Raw genomic sequence first — 21,533 nt, 5'->3', positions numbered from 1 at the left:
AGAGTCTGCAAGCACACCTGGCGAAGTGTATCAGCGCCGCATCCGAGGTGCGAGGCGGCGTTTTGGAGCGTGTGTTCTCCCCGAGGGTCACCTCTTTGACCGGGTCGCGTTTATTGTAGCAACGGCCGCATAGCAACGCACCGGGTCCCAGGAGACTGTCTGTCCTTGTGTGTGAAGGAATTCCAGGCTACAAGGGTCAGTATACGGAGGGGGAAAAACACACACACACACACCGAGGGCGTAATTAAAGCTGACACTTTCTGACTTTTATGGACTTCTTTCACATCGTTGCTTTGAGGTCAACATGGGATGCGGCAGCTCCGCAAACACCGCGGTCCAACCGCTGACGCCGGAGGAGGCGAACGGAGACGAGGTAAAGCTCCGTGTCACACGACCCGCCACTTTTTTCGTCAGCTAAAAACTGTGGAGCGGAGTTTAAAACGGGAGCATTTTTCTACAACAATATCCAAGAAAAGTACTACGGTTATCCACATTTAACGTCCCGGAGTCGCTATTGAAGTAACGTACCTAGGAGCCGTTACAGGTTTTGCGCCGAAATCTGTGAGAATTAAATTCTGACCCTCGGGGAAGAGTTGACCACATATTAACTAGCAACTGACAAATAGCCTTTTTTTTCCCTCCTATCTTACTAACGTTACTGAGTAATCCTTTTAGTCCGAGTTGTCTCAATAAGGCGTGTGACGATGTTAAAAACAAACTTTTGGTGGTTATAAACTATAGCCAGTGGTGGAAGATGTATTTCAGGTTCTTTACCTAATTAAAAGTAGCAGTATCACAATGTAAACAAAGTCCTGTATATTATTAGCAAGGTGAACTTAGAGTATCAAAAGTAAAAGTGCCCATTGTGCAGACATTCATTTACCTATTAATGATGATTTAATTGAGATATTTTTTACTGAATGAGAATAACTATATGTTGCAGATTCAGAAGTTCACCCCAATTGTTCTACTTTATTCTATTTTATTTAAGTAATTCATTAATTTATAAGATATAAAATGTTAAGGCAAGTATAATTGATTGCATGAAAATGACGCCAACTGAAAAAGATTTAGTAAAAGTACAGCTACATTATCAGCAAAACACTTAAAAATATCCAAAGTAAAAGTGCTCTTTATGCAGGTTCATTTTAGTGTGTCTTATATTAATAATAATAATAATATTACTGGATTATTATTACTGATCCATTGATATTTTGTAGCTGGTCAAGGCTGAGCTGATTTTAATGACTTTATATGATGTTGGGTAGTTTAATTAACTGTATCATATTAGAAAATATAAGATGATAAAATTCGTACCCTGATTATATCGATCACATAATCATGTTTTGTTTGTAAAGTCTTAAACTGCAAAGTAACTACAGAAAAAGTAATTTAAACAAAAAACAATTTTCACAAAGAAAACAGATATACCATAACAACTATAATAACTGTCTTGAAACTGTACTGTAAATGTACATGGTTACTTTTCACCGCTAAATGTAGATCAATTTACTAATCAGCTCACAGATTTTCACAGGTCACGGAGTGCACTGTTACACCAGCACCATTGTTGCTTTTTACCATCCAATTTTGAGAAGCTGTTTAAAGTCGGTGGTATTTCTCAGGATGTCTAACACCATGTCATAATCACCACGATATAATTAATATAACCGCCTATGCTCAAAATCTGAGATGATGTGATTTGTTGGGGTTACCTGCTGTATATCATTATTATTGTTCGTGAGTTACTGTGTTCATGACAGTGTTTCAACACACTGATGCCACCATGACAACATCATGTCTGGTATACCATGCAGAATGGAGTCAGGATGTAAAAACGAACAATGGGGCCAAGAATTAGTGTCTTTTGATTTAGTTTTTCAGCATTCATAATGTGTCTGTGTCCTGTCAGGATGAGACAGGAAGTAAAATCGGTAGTCGAGGAGACTCTGCCGTGTCAAAGGGCACCACAGACAGCGGGGTGGTGATGGAGAACAAGGAGATCACCGTGTTACCTGGAGCAGTGCCGGGAAAACTCCCTCCTCTAACATCTGGGTGTGTGAGAGAAAGTGAGGCAGACACACTTACACAAGACGGTGGGTGTGTTCGACAAACCTGCTGTATGAAACAGACCATGTCGAAATGCAGAAAAAAATTCCACTACACGCATCAAAGGTGTTTTTATTTTGTGTGTGCCCCAGCAGCCAGCCCAGGAATGCTGCAGCAGGACAGCACAGTCCAGGATCGTCAGAAGTCCAGTGAGATCCTGGAGGAGCTCCTGAACCAGGGCATCATCGCAGTGGGAAAAACCAGAGAGAGGAGCAAAGGGGCTGGAGAGGCCTACAGCATCATGGTGGGTACTTAGTGCACGCTGGACAGTGTGGGAACAGCCTAACAGGCCTACTATCTACCATCCTTTAACAAGGTGAATTTCATCTGGGTAGAACAGGGGGCTATAATATCAATTCTGCAATGAGAGACTAGACATGTTCTTGTGCTTTGTCGTAATTTTGTGATACTGTGCAAACTTAAAAGCTGCATTACATTTTCCTGAACTCATCTTAGAGTTCTAGTTGAGTTAGATGAAAAAACTATACCTCTTCTTATGTAGTGTTAGTCTTTTTTTGTGTTAATATATTTTAAAGTCTCCAACTGACCATCATATTACTGATATTTGATTTTATCATATTTGTCCAAGTTGCTATTCAGGCTGAGAACAGACAATGCTGCTTTCGATGGCCGAGTTCAGTGAATTTATTTTCAGATCTGATGTTAGCAGGACTATAACATTACTTAACTAATGGCCAGAGAAAGCAGCTCCCATAACATCCTCATAAAGCATTCCTGTTGCTCTCTCCTTTCTCCCTTTCTAAATTAAGAAAGAAAATATTCAGTGAGACCACACTGCCCAGTCTTATACCAGCATGTCTAAATTAGCTGTTGTCCATATAGTCTGCTGAGAGTTAATTGTATTAATGACACAAAGTAAGTAGTTCCCACTGGTTGCTATATTAAAAACAAATGCATTCCACTTAGATGAACCAGTACCAGGGTCCTGATTTTGTGTATACTGGCTCACTATCATGGTTTACCGGGACCTTTGAAGGAACTTAGCAACGACTAACTAAATTTGTTTCACCTGTGCTTTCCTGCTATAACAAGTCGAAATGTCAAACTTCACAAAGGAGCAAAATGTTTTTGCTTAGATTTGAATTTTTCAAGATCTTTCTGGAGCTGCCTCTTCACCATCCAAAATTGATTTCAAATCTTTTTTTCTGCTGTGAGTAGCGTTTTCATTTCCTTCGTGTATTGCATTGTGAGATAATAGTGTATATTAACAGCAGACTAAAAAATCAAACATATTTAGTAAGCGATCTGTCTGGTTTTTCAGTATAGTTGGTTTGGTCACTTTTCCAGTTTTAACACTACATACTCAAAACCTGTGTAGAACCAGTATGTAGTGTGGATTCGGGGCATGCTGAGTGCGACGGCGAGCCAGTCAACACCAGGAGCCTGAAGATGAGGCAGCTATTCAGCCATAATTAGTCTCATTATTTATACTTGTGCTTTTCCTGCTGTGACAAAATGTCCTCTGTGAAAAAGGACTATTGACCCTACTGTCCACCACACACAGGTAGTACGATGCCTTTCCACTGAAGATAATATAAAATGTAAGGCCCACTATATTTATATGATTCCTAATGCTGTACTGTACTTGTAAGCTTGGTGATCATTTAGCTATCAATGTTCCATCCTCAATGAGTGAATGAAAGAGCGAGTGACGTGCCCCAGAGGAATATACAGTCTAAAGGCAATTTATAAAATTTATTATAAAGTAATAAAGTTCAATAAAGTATGTAGCAGGGCATTGATTTGTGATGGTAAGTTATCTCTCACATGTAGTTGAGGTCAGTCAGATTCACTGTCATTGAACCTGCAGTGTTGGGATTGCGTGTTCTCTGTGTCCCTCTGCTGTTTGTGTGTGTGTATCAGCTGGATGACAGAGATGTGGTCAGGCGAAGGCCTCCTGCAAGACTGGAGTCTCTGAAGGCCAAAAAGGTGCAAAGTCTCCCCAGCAGAGAAGAGATTGAGGAGAAGATAAGACTTGCTGAAGAGAGACGCAAGGTACAGTGTGTGTTTGTATAGTATGTGTTTATGTTTGTGTTTATGTTTGTGTGTGTGTGTGTGTGTGTGTGTGTGTGTGTGTGTGTGTGTGTGTGTGTGTGTGTGTGTGTGTGTGTGTGTGTGTGTGTGTGTGTGTGTGTGTGAATACCTCTGCTCTTTCTTTCTCTCCCTATCACAGTTAGTCTCATTTTTTTCTCTCCTACACACTCGTCTGCTCCCTCCCTTCTCTCTCAGTTAAGGGAGGACGAGCTCAAGACGCGTTTAAGGACCAAGTCAGCGCGTGCTCGTGTCCGCGCCCCCATCTCCAGCACAGAAGAAGAAGAGGACACATCCCTCACCCCTGTGAAGCCGCTACATTCACCTCTCACCCATGACCCGACTGCGTCTCTGCTGTTTCACAGCCAGATCACATGCAGGGAGGCCGAGGGAGGAGAGAGTGCGAGAGAGGCTGGAGCTGACAGCAGAGAGTGTGATAAAGGTAGAGCAGAGAAAGGACAAGGGCAGGAGAAGGGCGGAGTGAGTGGAGATAACAGAGGGGCAGGTGCAGAGTGGGCGAGTGAGGATGGTGATGAGGAGGAGGAAGAGGAGGAGCTGAACCAGGTTGAAGAGCTCCGGGCAGGGAAGCTCCTCACTGCCTCAGGGGAGCTGGAGAGTGATTTTAGCTATCAACATGCAGAAGACAAAGAGGAGACGTTTTAAATTATTACATGAGTGAGCCATTAATCAGCACTACAAGAAAAAAAGAGAAAGAGAGCCAAAACAATTCCTGTTGCACAGAGGAGAAGCCTGTTGAAACATGTGAAAAAGATAGAAATACAATCGGATATATTGTATGGAGAGAAATTGACAGATGTAATTAAGCTGTGAGTGGACTGTTAAAATTAAACTGATGTGGAGGTGAACTGCGTTTTCACCAAAAAAAAAAAAAAGCATAATTTCCACTGCAGGAAAGCACATTGGCCCATAAACTGTAACAAATTAATATGAGGGGTTTCTTTCCAATGCAATGTAATTTACCTCAGTGAATGCTTTAATAAATATGACCAAGACTTAATGCTCTCGCCAACATACCAAATGGATTTTTGTTTTACATTTTATTTGTGGAAAAATGGTATTGATACCTCCACCAAGGAGGTTATGTGATCACCTGTGTCTGTCTGTCTGTCTCTCTGTTTGTTTGTGTGACTGTTTGTCAGCAGGATTACTCAGAAACTACTATAACAATTTGCACCGACCTTGGTGGAGGGATGGGCCACGGGCCAGGGATGAACCCATTACATTATGGGGCAGATACAGATCATTTACCATAAATTTGAATTTTTTCCTCATAAGTCTGGTGCATGTTGTTTGACGTTGGCCTGGGCAGAGGTCCGCCCTCTACTGAGCGCATTTTCTGGTTAAATTTAATTCAGCATGTAAAGGGTGTACTTTGGGCAGTTGTTCTGTTGGACGTAAGATGGCGCTGTTTCAGTAGGTTGAAGTTGAGTTAACAGCTCTCTGGTGCACCTCATCTATAAAATAAGCTATTAGGATAAGGAGGAGGTTTTTGCAAAACGGGAGGACGTGCCTTGTTTTGAACAGATGTGTAAGGTCAGGTTGTTATTGATCAATAAAGTTCCCATATTTCCCTGCGTGTAGCTCGTGTGAAAGAGGGGGTGTGCTCAGCGATTTGTAGGAATCCAAAAATGTAAAACTTTATGAAATTCCCTCATTAACCAGAGTAAATTTTAACTCTTAGATTTCTTTTTCTTTTTTTCTGAGCGAGGTTGGTGGAGTTGAGTGCGACCTTGGTGTGACTGTGCTGTGGATATTCAGCTGTTCCAGTGACCTTTGACCTTTAGCTTTTCTCTGCCTGACAGGTGTGTGCTGAAGCCAGATGGGTGACAAGAGTTACAGTTTCAGCTCCCCAGGAAAACGTCCCTTGTCTTGCATAAATTGAAAAAAAATCCCAGTTTGATATGTTAACATGCAAACGGGTCCAGCTAACATGGGGAGCCACATTTGAAGTGTTAAATGTGTCTGGTGATGATTGCTGACACATTTATCCTACAAGATATTCCCAGTACGTGTAATGTGGAGTTATCCGTTTGCATATTTCTAAAGATTATTGGTAAAGAACATATAATTAAAGTTTTTAAATTGTGCCACAGCCATTTACCGTAAAACTATAAGAGAATTCGGACTCGTCAACGAGCTGCAAACGAGTAGAGACAACGAGGGGATGCAACCCGACCGGATCCCCATTGTTGAGCCTGGGAAACTCGATATTGATCCCCTTTCAGGACTCCAGTCAGACTTTAGAGGACGTGTGGCTACATTAATAAAATAGTGAGTGAACGGAGACACTGCAGAAAGAAGCTCTATCAGGTTGCATTTGATTGTGACCTGGAGTTCTGCCGTGGCAATTCACATTCAGGATGGATGAGACAGGGTTTATATGGACCCTGGCCATCCTTTCTCTTTAAGAATACAGATTTAGGTTGTAGTTTTTATTATTAGCTTACAAAGAGCTTATTGGATCAGCCTGAAAACAAATCTTAACATTGTGGGAAAACACATCCGAGGACCGATTAGGATCATGTGTTTAAGTAGTAGTGTGCTGATCCGCATCTCAATTACACACATATGATTGGTCATTAGTGTCCATTATAAAAATGGACGGTTAAGTGACTTAACTTCATTGGCAAGGTACGTCAAAAGACACATGATTATGTTCCCACTGCAAATGTGTCAACGCGCGGTGTTCGATGCAGTGACAGGGTAAATGTAGGCCAGGCCCTGAGCCATGAATGATTAAGAGCAGCGTTCCCTCTCACATTACTGGAGGTGACTTACTCATCCCGGCCGCTCAAAAGGAGATCCAGAGATCCAGCAGTCAGCCCAGTGCGGAGCAGGCCAAGCATCGCAAGTTATTTTAATCACCGATGTCCAGATAGAATTAATCTGTGGCTGTTGTTACTTGATCCTCAGCCTCCACGATAAACGTCTGACGCACGGCGCACTTGTCGCTTTTGAACTTGGTTCTTCTCACCTGATTTAATTATTCAAATGCGATCACCATCTTGTTCAGATAAAAGGGGGCTGATTCAGCCAAACGTTTTCATCTCAAGGACCCTAAAAGAGATGTGAGATGGAGCCACAATTGTTAAAGTTTTGTCCCGAGGTGTCAGATGTGATTTTTCAAAACCCGTTGTGGGTTCGTTATAGCAGTGGAGCCCGTGATCTTAAGACTTTTAAAGTGGGGGAACCTTTAAAAAGAAGAAAAACATTTTTAAGGAAAATCGGCACCACAATATCAAACTCCGGGCACCGACTTTATGCTTTATGCTCGCTGCAAGGACACAGAAACTTGTCAAAACGCTGCCCCCCCACCCCCACAAGTGGACTGTCTGCATCACTGCTCACTGTGATGTGTCTGTCCCCGGGCTGTGCTCAGTCCCTGACCGGCTGTTTATATAGGGGGCCTAATCCATGCCGGCCTATAGAGAGACAGAACGGCCCTTTTCCACGGCGAAGCCCAGGCCTGATCTACGTTTTATCTGACCACAAAGAGAAAAGCCCAAAAATCATCATCAAAAAAAAAAAAAAAAATCATGTTTATTTATGAGGTTTAAATCGCACAAACATTCCCGGTGCGTTTGATTATTTATCACACGAATCACCCTACATCTGCTCTCTCAGGTCTCTGCTCCTCTTAGCATCCAACATACCATCAGTACGGATCAGGTCTTGATTAATTAAAAGTGATTCTGGAAAAAGAGAGGGTTTTTTTTGTTTTTTTTTTTGGTGTGAAGGAGCTCCAGTGTTTCACACGGCAGGCTTCCCAGCTGTTTGTGCGCGCTGGTGGGCGGGCAGAGATGGACTCAAAGCTGGGTGGAGTTAGGAGCAGCGCTTTTAGGAATGGGTCCCACAGCTATTTAGTTAGACAGCAGAGTTACCAAGAAGAGCTGGAAACACCTGATGGTCTCTTTGGGACAATCCGCTCCATACAACTCTCCTCTTAACTGTCGGAAGATAAATCTACCTCCAGGCTTCATTTTTGTCGAGTTGATGTTTTGTTTTCTCTTCTGAAAAAAAAGTTACAGAGCCAGCTGATCTCTCTCTCTTCTTTCTTCATCCAAAGAATTACCGATAAGGAGACATTGCACTATTCTTTTTTTATTTGTTCCTATTTATTGCATTTTGCACTAACGATGCACACCACGCAAAAGGACACGACCTATACGAAGATTTTTGTCGGGGGTCTTCCCTACCACACCACGGATTCAAGTCTCAGGAAATATTTTGAGGTGTTTGGTGAGATTGAAGAAGCGGTGGTCATTACCGACAGACAGACCGGCAAGTCTAGGGGTTATGGATTCGTAAGTATCGCTCAATAACACGTTTATTATGTTTAGACCGACTTCTAAAACATTTTACGCACGTAGGAAAATCCTGACACACGTCCCCTGTTCGTGTGCGCGGCGGCTGCTGCCTTTCACAACACCACAACGAACATTAACATATTTGCAGTCATGGGATGTTTATGTTTTCATAAGCAGGCCCCGTTTAAATTTGTCACTGGCTTCTGTTGCAATCTCGCACCCACCAACTTGTTGCGCGTTGGTATGCGCCCTGACACGTTTTTGTAGAGAGCTGCCCCTTCACACTGACAGCTCTGGTGGGCTGAGAAAAAAAAAAAAAAAAACCCTCACGGTGATGTCTTGGCATTACAGGGCAGTTTTCTGCTTTGAACATCTCAAAACTGTTGGCAACGTTGGGAAAATGTTTTGGCTCCCACTTGTCCTAAAACCTGGCAGACAAAAAAAATATATATATATATTTCGGCCTCGGTTGTAGAGGCATAAGAAACCAGCAGCTCAGCGCTACCCGGCCAGAAGGTTGGAGATATCTCCTCTTAGTGACACTCTCGTTCATTTATACATTTATGAGAAACCTGTGCATAAATATAAATGTAACAAGACCGCCCAAAGGGAGGTCTGGCCCTTAGTCGGCCTCTTCAAACTCATATTTGAGAAGTAGCTTTGGCACATCTGCCCAGAGGTGACGTTTCGACAGCTTCAACTTAAATGCCCTCTTTACTACTGTAAATCGGATTTACTCAGTCTTCCTCCGGAATATGCCTTTGTCTTGTTGTGTCAGGGACTCAAGTGGCCCTAGTGTGTAAAAGGAGAGGGGCAGTGGAGAGGAGGCGGACGGCGAAGCCCTGGGCAGAGTGATAAAGCTTGGTCGTCGCAATCGGAGCGATACCGGGGCCATGTTCAGTCAGTCAGTCATCTCCGTCGGGCTGCCGCTCGTCTCAACACATCCCCGTGAGGGTGATGGATGTGCGCGCGCTGCCAGATACTCCCTGCCGCTAGTGACGGCCGCGCACACGCGCAGAAGTAGAGCCGACGTGTGAACGCAGCAATTGAACCCGCGCTCCAGTACGCAAGGTTTTCTGTCTTCGTTTTAAACAAACAAACACACCGTCTCGCCGCTTTAAGACGCTGTAGTCCTAATTCGTCACCATGGCAACCTGTTGTTTCTAGCGAGGCCGCAGGAGTTGAAAACCATCGACCTTGCTCACATACTCGCCCGAATAATCTACAATCTTTCCCGTCCCGCATGTGTGCGTCCTTCTCCATCAGGTGACGATGGCGGATCGCGCGGCTGCGGACCGGGCCTGTAAGGACCCCAACCCGATCATCGACGGCAGGAAGGCCAACGTCAACCTGGCCTACCTGGGGGCCAAGCCTCGGGTGATGCAACCAGGTAAAGGCAGCAGCATGACCGGCAGCCAAATGACAAGGAATGTAGGTCTCAGTCAGAATTGAATTAGACGTGGGGCAGATAAGCTCGGTCGAAGAGCAGACTCTCAAAAGGAATACATCACACAGCATGCCTGTCACTTTCACTGACTTCAGAAAGTGTTTTAACTCCGGGCCCACATCGACGGAGGCAAGTGCCTTTGTCCCCCGGGGTGTTTGTTTGGGATCAGGGAGTGTGCAGTTGGTTTTACTAGCAAAGCAGCAGATGAGAAAATCTGGCCAATCCTTTCTGATTTTCACCCGAGGGTGCGTCTGGGTTCCAGGTAGCCTCTGCAGATGTAGGAACAAGTTAGGAGGTTATTAGTTTATAGATACTCAGTGAAGAGAAGGCATGTGTTTCAGTGACTTTTTTTTTCTCTGTCTTTATAAGTTTCTTTTATTTCCTCTGTTTTGCAGGTTTTACCTTTGGTGTTCCTCAAATTCACCCTGCGTTCATCCAAAGGCCCTATGGGTAAGTACTTATAAGTCTATATGCTGTTCAGAAGATTGTAGAGATGCTCTTTGCTTACGTAAAGGCACAATTTAAAATTGATCAATTTAAACATGTTCTGATTTCATCTTTTCTCTGTGTGATTACTGATACTATAGGTCTGGTTTTTGTCTTTACTTCTGTTTCTCCTCAATTATTAATGATTGCTGATAATTAGAGGTGGACATTAAGTAGTGTGTAGCTTGTTTGTGTATCACTGTCCACCAAAAAAGCCAGTCAAACTGCCTTTTTTAGGTTTGCCTGCTTGTGAAAATGTGTGTGAGTGTGTATACATACTCGTGTGTGTGTGTGTGTGTGTGTGTGTGTGTGTGTGTGTGTGTGTGTGTGTGTGTGTGTGTGTGTGTGTGTGCTGAGTGGACAATGATGGAAACTTCCAGCCTGACTCAATGTTATCTATCTTTCTCTGGTTCGACAGGCTCGCTCTCGGTTAAGCTAACTGTGCTGGTTTGTGGAATAGTTCTGCAAACATAATCACAGATCAGAGAAAGGAATTACCTGTAGACTCAAACACACACAAACAAGCTCTCAAAATGGTGATTATAGATGCATGTACGTGGGTTTCATTTGACTTTTGACTTTTGACTTTTTTTTATTTTATTTGAATAGAACTTAGAGCTTTGTGTGCAGTTATGAAGTGGTGCTGTTAGCGAAACCGTGTGCTTTCTTACTTTAATGACCAAAAAAAAGCTGGATTGACTGAATTTTTGGGGTGTTCTTTTTCCTTTTTTTTGTGGAAGCGTGTTAACTTTGCCAAGAAAGAGCAAAGGTTTTTTTTGTTTTTTTTTTAACTTATTTTATTGCTTTTTAGCTTGTGGTTGACTTGTTTTGTTTAACGGGATGTGTTGTTCCATGTGTTTTTGGTTGTCCTGTTGGAGTGAGTGGTGAATTTTCTGTGTTTTTTTTTTTTTTTTTTTTTTTTTTTACCCATGTCACCTCCTTTCCCTTCGGAATAACAAAACCTATCACTGCTTGTGTGTGCTTACAGCATCTTCCTGGTGTTTCTGGCAGTTTGCTACATTAACACAACATGCCAGAGACAAATTCACTAAGCCTCGCTCTGTCAATTCATTGCAACTCTCCTATCTCTCCCTCTCTCTCCCTCTCTCTCCCTCTCTCTCTCTCTCCCTCTCTCCCTCTCTCTCTCCCTCTCTCCCTCTCTCTCTCTCTCTCTCTCTCTCTCTCTCTCTGATCTTCTGTACACCAAATATCGGAGACCTGTGGTCATGTAGTGCCATCAGAAAAGTGTATGTGGATGTTTTGCGAATGAATGAGAGGCTTATCAGCTATCATGTTTGCTTCATGTGTGCTTTTGTGTGTGTGCGCGTGTGTGTGTGAGTTTTGTGTGCGTGCGTGTGTGTGTGTGTGTGTGTGTGTGTGTGTGTGTGTGTGTGTGTGTGTGTTTAGCTGCATTGGTACACATGAATATTTTCTCTTGTTGTGTGTGTGTGTGTGTGTGTGTGTGTGTGTGTGTGTGTGTGTGTGTGTGTGTGTGTGTGTGTGTGTGTGTGTGTGGCTTTGTCTGTCCACATGCACGGTCATTTTCAGCTCAGCTCAGCGCACCAAAGTCTCCAATGTGACACAAACAAATGTCTGGATGTCTCTCTCTCTCTTATTCTCTCTCAGCGAGCTTTCGTCACATGGGCTCGTGGTGTTAAGGAAAACAAGCGCACCCATTGTGCCACACAAAGCCCCGAATGCTGATGCTGCAGTCGCATGAAGCTCTGAGTTGTGTGTGTGTGTGTGTGTGTGTGTGTGTGTGTGTGTGTGTGTGTGTGTGTGTGTGTGTGTGTGTGTGTGGTGGGGGTCCGGTGAGGGTGTGGGGCCATCTCTCTCTGTAATGTAAAAGCAGAGTTGGAGCCATTTAAACGGGGTCAGAGTGGGTGTTTCAGGGGCCACATAAATGGTCATCTTTTTCTTGAGCATATACATACATCTTAACCATCTTATGTGAACCAGAACCAGTCAGCTCGTCTTCCACACGCGGTGAAAAATGCTGCATTCAAATATATGGAGGTTAATTACAGACAAAAGTACTGACCAAGTACAAAACAAGTTTGAGCTCTGATCAGCTAACGAATCCAGTTTTGAGAGCATGCAGGGACAGATTGATAAGTTCAGGCATAGTTTTGACAGAGGACAGAATCATGAGTGTGATAATTGGTGCTGAAACGATTAGTTGATTAATTGATTAATCGATTGAAAGAAAATTAATCGAGCAACTATTTTGATAATCAGTTAATCATTGAAGTCAATTTTCAAGCAGAAATACCAAATATTTGAAGGTCCAAGGTTCTCAAATGTGAGACTTCACTGCTTATATTATATTTACATTTACATTTAATGATGTCACCTTGTGTCCTAGGATATTATGATGGATATTTTCACTATTTGCTGATGTTTTATAGACCAAACAATTAATCAGTCAATTAACAAAATAATCAGCAGGTTAATCAGTGATTAAAATGATTATTAGTCAAACCAAGTCAGTTTTTATTTAGCCCAAAATCACAATCATAAACTTGCCTCAAAGGGCTTTATAGCAAACAACATCCTCTAGACCCTCAATTTGAATGAGAAAAAACAATTGTGCGAAATGTTGATTTACAAATGTCATGGGTTGAGTCGTGTAGGTATTTTTCATACTACAGAAGTATTCAAGGGTGTTATGTTGCTAAAAAAACAAAAGAAGTCAGTAAAAGTACCAAAGTAGAAACCTATATGTCTACAAGACTAACTGTGAGAAGATATGGTGCTAACATAGGGGAATATCCTGTTTTTCAAAGATTTGATGCTCTCTCATATCTTCAAGTGGCTCATGAACTAAAACAACCGCGAGAGCAGGTTTCAAACAAGCATCTTCGTATCAGGACTCTGAATCAAAACTTTTCTGCAGTTACAAAACTGTGTCGTTGTACTCTCCAATCTTGACTTGAGTACAGCCTGAATATGTTTTGTAGTCTTTTGGTAGTTTTGTCTTTAATAAACTTCCATACATAGCGATTAGATTACTAACACAAGCTAACTTGATCCAAGTAACTTTCTATGTGTGGATCATGACTCAGGTCCTGCTGTATTTAAAGTGAAACTAGACCCCAGATCCATCTTTGACTCAGTCATAATAATAAAATGCTCATGAGCGACTCTATCAAAGCTTGACTTGCGTGTACTGCCAACCTCGCAAACAAGCGCAAACACATCACCTCACTCACATTAGATCCTCTCTCCTCATTGTACGTTTGTGCTTGTATCCTCTCCCTCACTGGACAGCATGCACGACGGAAAAGAACCTTTATTTAGCCTTGAACTTTAATGACCTCTGGGTTGCGTGAACACGACATTCTAGTAGACAGACACAAACAAACACACACACACACACACACACACACACACACACACACACACACACACACACACACACACACACACACACACACACACAGAGAGAGTAAATCACACAACAGGTACCAGCCTGGCTTCAGAAAACAGCCTCACAGTTATTGTGATATTTTTTTGATTTTCCTTTTTTATGACTATCTCCAGGGAAAAGACGTTTTTGTTTTTTTTCATTAGTGGGCCACATTGGATGGGTCAGCCGGAGCTTTGCTTCCCATGGCCAAACCCTCTGCTTATACTCTGTGTGTGTGCGTGTATGTGTGTGTGTGTGTGTGTGCATGCTTAGTCTACCATATTACAGTGGTGGTGGGGAATCAGAGACAAGCAAAGGTTCAACCTAGAGGGCACCAAGCCAGGAGTTTGGTTTCAAGAGCAGTGGAGATGGTCGCAAACCCCTTGGAGTCCGTTTTAAAATGTTATACGGTCAAAAAGTAGTTACTGTCTGTGCTGCAGCCTCTAGAGTCAATCCTATACAGTAGTGGCTGAGGAAAATTGTGCAACTGAAAGTTTGGGGGAATGTTAGATGTTTCTTTAATGTCTTTTGCCCAAAGTCATGATTCCTGTTCCCACGAGACTGATTGAAAGGCCATAAAACATGCTCTTCAATCCACAGGCAGCTCTCTCAAACCAGTTATATAAAGGCTATAAAGGAAATGTCTCAGGCTTTTATGGATATTTTCAGTAGCAGTCATTGGAACTTGGTAAATCAGTGCACCAGCTCAGTCCCATTCCCAGTTAAATCTTTCTCGTCAAAACATTATTCCCCCTAACCTCACTTATACAGTATGTGTGTCAGTAGATTAAATACAGATCCTTAGCTGCAGTAGTGGCTACAAGTGAAACGAAATGTTCAAAAGCATCTGCTGAGAAAATTATTATTAGATTATTTGATTCTGTTTAATGTTTGACTTCTCTGAGATTTGCCTTGCATGTTGTATTCCCGGAGCAAGACAATACTATAGCCTTGGATATCAACATTAAATTATTAAATGATAGATTCTCAAATGATTTAGCTCTAACATCAAATGTCAAAGCCTTGTCAGTCATATTTTTTGCTTGCCTTTACTCACGGTACGCTGTGGGTCAGCCCACAGTTTATGTTTGTCTGCGGGTTTATTCAACTAGTGGACAAAATGTTAAATGTTATTCGTGATCTAAGATGTTGTATTAATCCAGTAAACAGAAATTGTTAACAAGCCTATGTTGGGTATTTGTGAAAAAATGTGAACGCAATTATACATCTTGTGTGTTTGACCCATCAGATTATTACCGGCCTTTTTATTGCATATGGGATATTGGCAAGTGTGTCATCAGCCTCCAGTTTGAGGAGCCTCATCCCTGTTTGCTAGAAGTGAATAATTCAGTGATTTCACTTCAGATAACAGAATGGAAAAGTCCCCCCCCCCCCACCGCAGTGTGTGGGAGTCTCTTTTAGAGATGGCATCCAGTAAAATCATCCTGGAAACCTGCCTCACCCTTCTGAGTTTCATTAGTATTGGTTTCAAAGGAGAGTGTCCGTGTCACATGATGATAAATTCTGTAGAAAACACAAAGTCTTTTCAATGCAGGATTTCTGTTACTGGTTTTCATAAATTGGTATAAATTATGTGTGTGTGCGTGCGTGTGTGAGTGTGCGTGTGTGTGTGTGTGTGTGTGTGTGTGTGTGTGTGTGTCTTTCTGTGTGTACTGAGGCAGTGACACCGTCAGCCTCTACCATTTAGTTAAAACCACACCAAATCTCTACATGCCCGCTCACTCAATTTATACCTTCCCTTTTCTTTTTTGTGTTGTTTCAGTTGAGTAGTTGTTGTGTGTCCTTGTCGCCGTCGCTTTTGTAGTCAGTTTAATGGACTATTTTTACATATTTCTTCCTCTCTGACGCCTTGCTGTTGTTTTGTTTTTCCTGTTTTTCTCTGGGCCCACTGTTTTGGGTTGAGATGTGGATTGGATTGGATAATGGAGTGCTGACAATAGGGTTGCCACGATAGATCCTGCCTTTCACTCTTTAACATTTTCTGCACACTCCTCTCTTCTCTCCCAATCCAGACTCAAAAAGTGACCACCTGACGTGTATTTATGCAGACTCAACTAATTTTATTGCGTTTCCTTGATTTTCTCTCAACAGATTTTTTTGAGCGATCGTCACTCAAACTCACTTACAGTTACATAGCTTCTGTTGGAGTCTTGTGCAACATATATCAAATTGTTTCCATCTGTCTGTCAAGCCTGATGCTTGACACTCCATTTGAATTAAAGTGAGACTGAATTTGACTTTACTTTCATCTCGAACATGGAGGGAGGGCTGGTTTTTCAGGACATCAAAGACTCAAGTTCACACAAGACCTAAAGCTTTCATGCTTTTTCTTCTTCAGTCAAAAGTTGACACTAGACTTCTCTGAATCGTTCGTGTAAATTTTCAAAAGCTCCCCTCGTGACTGAGCTTCCAGACCTTATAGAGTCTGGTGGGGGGCAGGATAAGGCTATGTCATGGAAGGTAGAATGTGCTCATTGTTCATAATTGTTTATTTAATTAAAACATCCCTCTGGGTGCGGAGCCTAGTCCCGGCTCCCCCGGCTGCCTCCCCGGCTCTTTGTCCCGACACAGTGGGGGAAATGGCCAGCAGCGTCCCTTTTTGAAAACTGTCCAGCTGTCAAAGTGGCAGTGACATTTTCACAATGCTTCCCTGGGCTCATCTCCTCTGTCCGAACCCCCCGCCCCCGGCACTGTAAGCCCCCACCTCTCCAACCCCTCCCTGTTCGCCCTCCAACAGGCAGGAGAACGGCACCAGAGCCAAATCCACATGTGACCCACAGACCAGCTGCAGGTTACAGATCCCAAAGTTTTTCTTCTTATTCTCGCCTCCCTCTGCCTCCCTGTCGTCCTGTCTCCACAACACAAACTCAAAACTGACCAAAGCAGTACAAACTGGCTCTGCTTCCCATGTTGTAGCCCATAAAGAAGACGATATCACCACCCAGGCTTCACTCCTTCTGAATGTGATCATACAGATGTGACTTTCCAGTACATATGAGTGACCCAGAGGCTCAGAAGTGGCCTCTGGGTGTTCAAAGTTTTCCTCATCTTCCAATCTTCTTTTCACAGAGAGATTTCTATTTTGGCAACCCTATATTGTTCTAATCCCTACTAGCAGGCATTTCCTTGGTGTTCTTGACTGGTGGATTGGACTGGGGCTGGGTGGCGGGAGGGCGCTTGGCCGCAGTGTGATGGAGTTGGGTTTTAGGGTGGTTTTTTTGGGGGGTTCTTATTCTCAGATTTGGTGTTTAGTGATGAATCAAATTAAACCCCGATGTATTTGTTTGTCCCACAGCATCCCGGCCCACTACGTGTACCCTCAGGCCTTTGTGCAGCCTAGTGTGGTCATCCCTCACGTGCAGCCTGCAGCCGCTGCGCCTGCCACTGCTTCCTCCCCCTACATCGACTACACCGGCGCTGCCTACGCACAGTATTCTGCAGCTGCGGCCAGTGCTGCTGCTGCTGCTGCATATGAGCAGTATCCCTATGCTGCCTCCCCTGCAGCCGCAGGCTACGTGGCCACCGCCGGCTACGGCTATGCAGTCCAGCAGCCTTTAGCCACCGCCGCCCCGGGCTCGGCAGCTGCAGCAGCTGCAGCCTTCGGCCAGTACCAGCCTCAGCAGCTGCAAGCCGACCGCATGCAATAGCAGCCACTGCAACCACTGGACATGCAGAGCGAGGAGGCCCGCCCCCGGCCACAGCTGATTGGCCAGGAGAGGGAGCGAAGGAAAAGGAAGAGGGAGTGGCATTAAGGGTGGACGTGTTAGCGACTCAGAGGCAGAGTTGCTTTAAAAAGGTGGTGATGATGATGGTGATGATGATGGTGGTGGTAGTGATGATGATGATGGTGAGGTGGGAACTTTTTACGGTAACTTTCCAACTTGCTGTGCTTCAACCAAAAAATGAGAAAAAGAAAAAAATTCGCAGAACAAATAATGGAAAGTGATTTACTATTATTGTTGTTGTTATTACTATGATTATTATTATTATTATTATTATCATTACTATTATCATTGTAGTAGAGTACTTATTTCTAGTGAAGAAATGCAGGAACTAATCCCTGTGGTTGGTATAGGTGTTAAACTAAGCCGTTAAGTCCTATTGCTGTCTTTAACGTTAGTTTAGGAAACTGTTCTCTTTCGGTTATTTGATGCCCTCATAACATTTATATTTATTATTGTTATTATTACACATTGAGGGCTCTCCTTGTTCTTTTTGTCTTTTCAAGTGCATTTTTTGGAGTTAATATTTTCTGATAATCAGGGAAATGGAACCGTTTCCAACGTGTTAGCTATTATTATGTGACCTCTGTCAGGAAGTCGAGGAGTCGTAACCCGTAGTGTCACGCATATATGAAGAACTACCTTTTTATCTTCCTGATGCTGAATGTCCCTTTTTTTTTACTCTGTGTCTCAACCTCTTGACCTATGCAAAACAAACAAATCACCAGGAGACAAAAAAAACAACAAAACAAACAAAACAAACAAAAAACTGAAAAAGTCATCAACTCTGACTTGACTCTTGGACTAAAGGGGGACTTGGCAAACAAAACAAAGGCACTGACAAAAGGAGAGAGGTTGAAAACGGCTTCAGACAATGAGAAACACTAAATCAGTTGCTTTTCCACATGTTTCACTCACACGTACACCGACACATGCATCCAGAGTTGCACACATAGCAGTCAAAGACAAAGGCAGCACAGTCGTGTTTCTCTGGCTCTGGGATGGAGAGAAAGAAAAAGAGAAAGAAAGAAAGAAAGAGGGAGAGAGCAGCTGCTGGTGGGGGTGGACAGAGCCGCTCCAGCACCACACAGACGGATCACTCTGGAAAGAACGCATCACTTGTGCTCGTTTGTTGAGCTGTCACATTTTAATCCCCGGCCGGGCCCATTTGGGAACCAACTTTACACCCCTCCACCCGACACAGAGCCCCGCTGCAGAGCCCCCCAGTCATTCAGCCCTGCCGCTGTCAGCACTTCCACCTCTGTGCTGCTGTATTCTGGTGTCAGGTACACACTCACAAACACACACTTTCACCAAAGCCACCCCAACAACTGGCCTGCCTCATGTCTGTCAAGAACACCAGGTGGGGTGGAGAGGACGGGGGTTTACTCTTTGACGTTATGTTGGTCTGTGTGCCTTACATTTTTACTGCTATTTAAGAGAAAAAACTGAAAAAGAAGACAGAAATCTACTATTTAAGATATTTATTTTTGAGGGTTGACTATGTTAACGCTCTGAGAGTAGAGACTTAGTGGCGGTACTGTATTAATAATATTATTATGTACTCATCTCAAGGCATATATAAGTTATTGATTAGTTTTAGTAATAATATTATTATAATAATTATTATTATTAACATACTCAACCAAAAATGTTGATGTAGGACTTATTTAAGATACTGTTACGTGCACTGTACTTTTATTTTTTATCTTTTTGATTCTTTAGAACATGACATTAAATATTAGCTTAATGCCTTTTGTATGGAAGAACTTTATTTAAATGCAGGCCTGTTTGCATGCAGACTGTACTCTGCCTCTTCTGTGTTTAGATGAAAGGAAAAAATAATAATAATTTTGACAAAAACAAGCAAAAATGCTGCTTTCTCCACTAGAATGTATAGTCGTCGTCGAGGTTTCAGTAGCTGTGCTTCTTTTGCTTAATATTCATCAGATGGGCTATTTTACACTGTTGGGAATTTTTATACTTGAACTATTTCTTACAAGGGAAATATGAAAAATAAATGACAAAAAAAAACTTTTTAAGGAAGCTTTTCATTGTCACTGGATGAAGGCATGTAAAGTGTTACTATTTAAATGCAAAGGTCCTGTTGATATTAAAAACCTTTACTTCAGAATTTCAACACCATTTACTCAAAATTGGAATAAAATGTTCTATATTTAAAAAGCTTGGTGACATTTCTTTTTATGAAGTCAGTAATATGAGGCTACTTGAATGTGAAACACCTCTCAGATGATAATCATTTTACAGACATCCTCACGCTGTTCGATCTTTTCCTGGACACATTGATTTCCTCTTCCTCCATAAGCGGATTTTCATCCTTTTATATACACACGTAAGCAAACAATTTATACATTTCCTTTGTGCCTGTGCGCATCGGTTTTTGTGTGTCCACTTTTCCATCTGCCCTTGGCCACAGCTGCAAGGTGGCAATCACATCACACATGCCAGACGCTGCGGCGCTCCTCCTCGCTGTGAAACCATCTTCAGGGGCCGTTACTTGAACCGCTCTCACATTACAGTCACACCCACTGACAGTTCGCATGGACACGGGTGACACATGATGAAGTCTCTCAGGAAGAAGTCTATCAATGATTCATCTTGTCACTAATGAATAAGTCATGTCAAAAAGAGTTTGCTGCTGTGGGTCTGCCTTCTTTTACTTGGCTCCAGGGAGTATTTTTGGTCCCTGGTGAAACATAAAACTAGCGCGCACACTGTAGGTGGGTGACCATGATACATCATGGATGGAGGAAGGCATTATGGGTGAAAGCAGCAGCTATCCAAACTCATGCCAGAAGAAAATTAAAGCTTGTTTAAAATTGTTAATGCAACAATGACTTAGACCTGTGACGATGTTCTGATGGGAGCACTCAAGTTCAGTTAACTCACCATGGGGAGTACTACTGAAAACAATTGGAAGCTATAATGTCTTCTGTAACTAAAGAGGTGCTTTCCAAAGGCAGTCCGAACTAGTTAGTCCTGACTAATTTTTTAATGAGTAAAAAAAAAACAACTAATGCTCTAGAGATCATAAACCATTAATAAGAGCAGCTTTTGGTTTGCCAGGTTGTAAAAAATACCCTAAAGTTGTTTAAACGTTGAGTGCATAACCAGCTATTCAGACCAAAATCCGTTATCCGACTGCAAACCTGGTGGATTCAAACCCTTATTTATGACTTATTAAAGGGGCAGTCCACCAATTTTACACATCAAGGACAGTTTACGCCTCACGAGGAGCATCACTCGGCCTGTTGTATAGTGGGTTCTGTAGCTCTCTAGGAGGAATCGGGATGACTGGGGCCTGTTCTTGAAGACCACAAAATCATGAGAGAAAGTCTCCATTACAGACAGAGGGTGAGTGGGGTCTAATGCTACGTCCAGGTTATATCACTCAGACTGTAATTACAAGGAGCTGAGAGGGAAAAAAATGTTCACGTCAGCCTCCGAGTTGAAAGTCCCAGTTGGAGATATAAGGGATTTCTGGCAGCAATGATACTGCATGTCCCCACGTGCCAAAGAGAACTACAGAAGTGCCAATGAACCAGTGCCAACATGGCTGCAAAATCCAATATTAATACTAATAGAATCAGTTCAGGTAATTTAAAAGACGACAGTTTGTTTGAATCTGGTTTAACTTGTTGATAAACCAATACAAACACATAACGCAATAACAAAAAATTGGCAATTTTTGGGAGGTTAAGGTGCCAACCGTGAACCGCAGCATCCCTGGTTCATATTGATCCCAGGACCTGTTACATGTCATTCCCTGTGTCTCTGTTCTCTCATTTCTTGTCCTCCTTTGACTGCAAAGGCCGACTTGGCCGATTATCTGGTGACTACGAGGTTAGCGGTGGCAGTAACCATCTTGAAATAATGCATGAACACTCCCAGGCAGGATTACACGTCTCGTCCCCTTCTGCTCATACTGCACGAATGCA

The 21,533-nt window shown here is 42.7% G+C and overlaps 2 protein-coding genes across 2 annotated transcripts; both read left to right on the top strand.

The window, feature by feature from the left end:
- The first annotated feature begins 304 nt into the window (after positions 1–304).
- On the top strand, positions 305–4,824 carry stmnd1 (stathmin domain containing 1). The gene is made up of 5 exons (XM_040121862.1): positions 305–373; positions 1,913–2,096; positions 2,202–2,353; positions 3,994–4,125; positions 4,360–4,824. The coding sequence occupies exons 1-5, from the start codon at positions 305–307 to the stop codon at positions 4,822–4,824; spliced, it is 1,002 nt and encodes a 333-aa protein (XP_039977796.1).
- A 3,232-nt stretch (positions 4,825–8,056) lies between these two features.
- On the top strand, positions 8,057–19,731 carry rbm24a (RNA binding motif protein 24a). The gene is made up of 4 exons (XM_040122622.1): positions 8,057–8,486; positions 9,756–9,879; positions 10,332–10,386; positions 17,148–19,731. The coding sequence occupies exons 1-4, from the start codon at positions 8,319–8,321 to the stop codon at positions 17,497–17,499; spliced, it is 699 nt and encodes a 232-aa protein (XP_039978556.1). The 5' UTR covers positions 8,057–8,318; the 3' UTR covers positions 17,500–19,731.
- Positions 19,732–21,533: the final 1,802 nt, after the last annotated feature.

The sequence above is a fragment of the Xiphias gladius genome, chromosome 24 (genome assembly GCF_016859285.1).
Source record: "Xiphias gladius isolate SHS-SW01 ecotype Sanya breed wild chromosome 24, ASM1685928v1, whole genome shotgun sequence".
Taxonomy (NCBI): Eukaryota; Metazoa; Chordata; class Actinopteri; order Istiophoriformes; family Xiphiidae; genus Xiphias; species Xiphias gladius.
The sequence above is the reverse complement of the archived record's forward strand: the minus strand, read 5'-3'. Positions and strand labels throughout refer to the sequence as shown.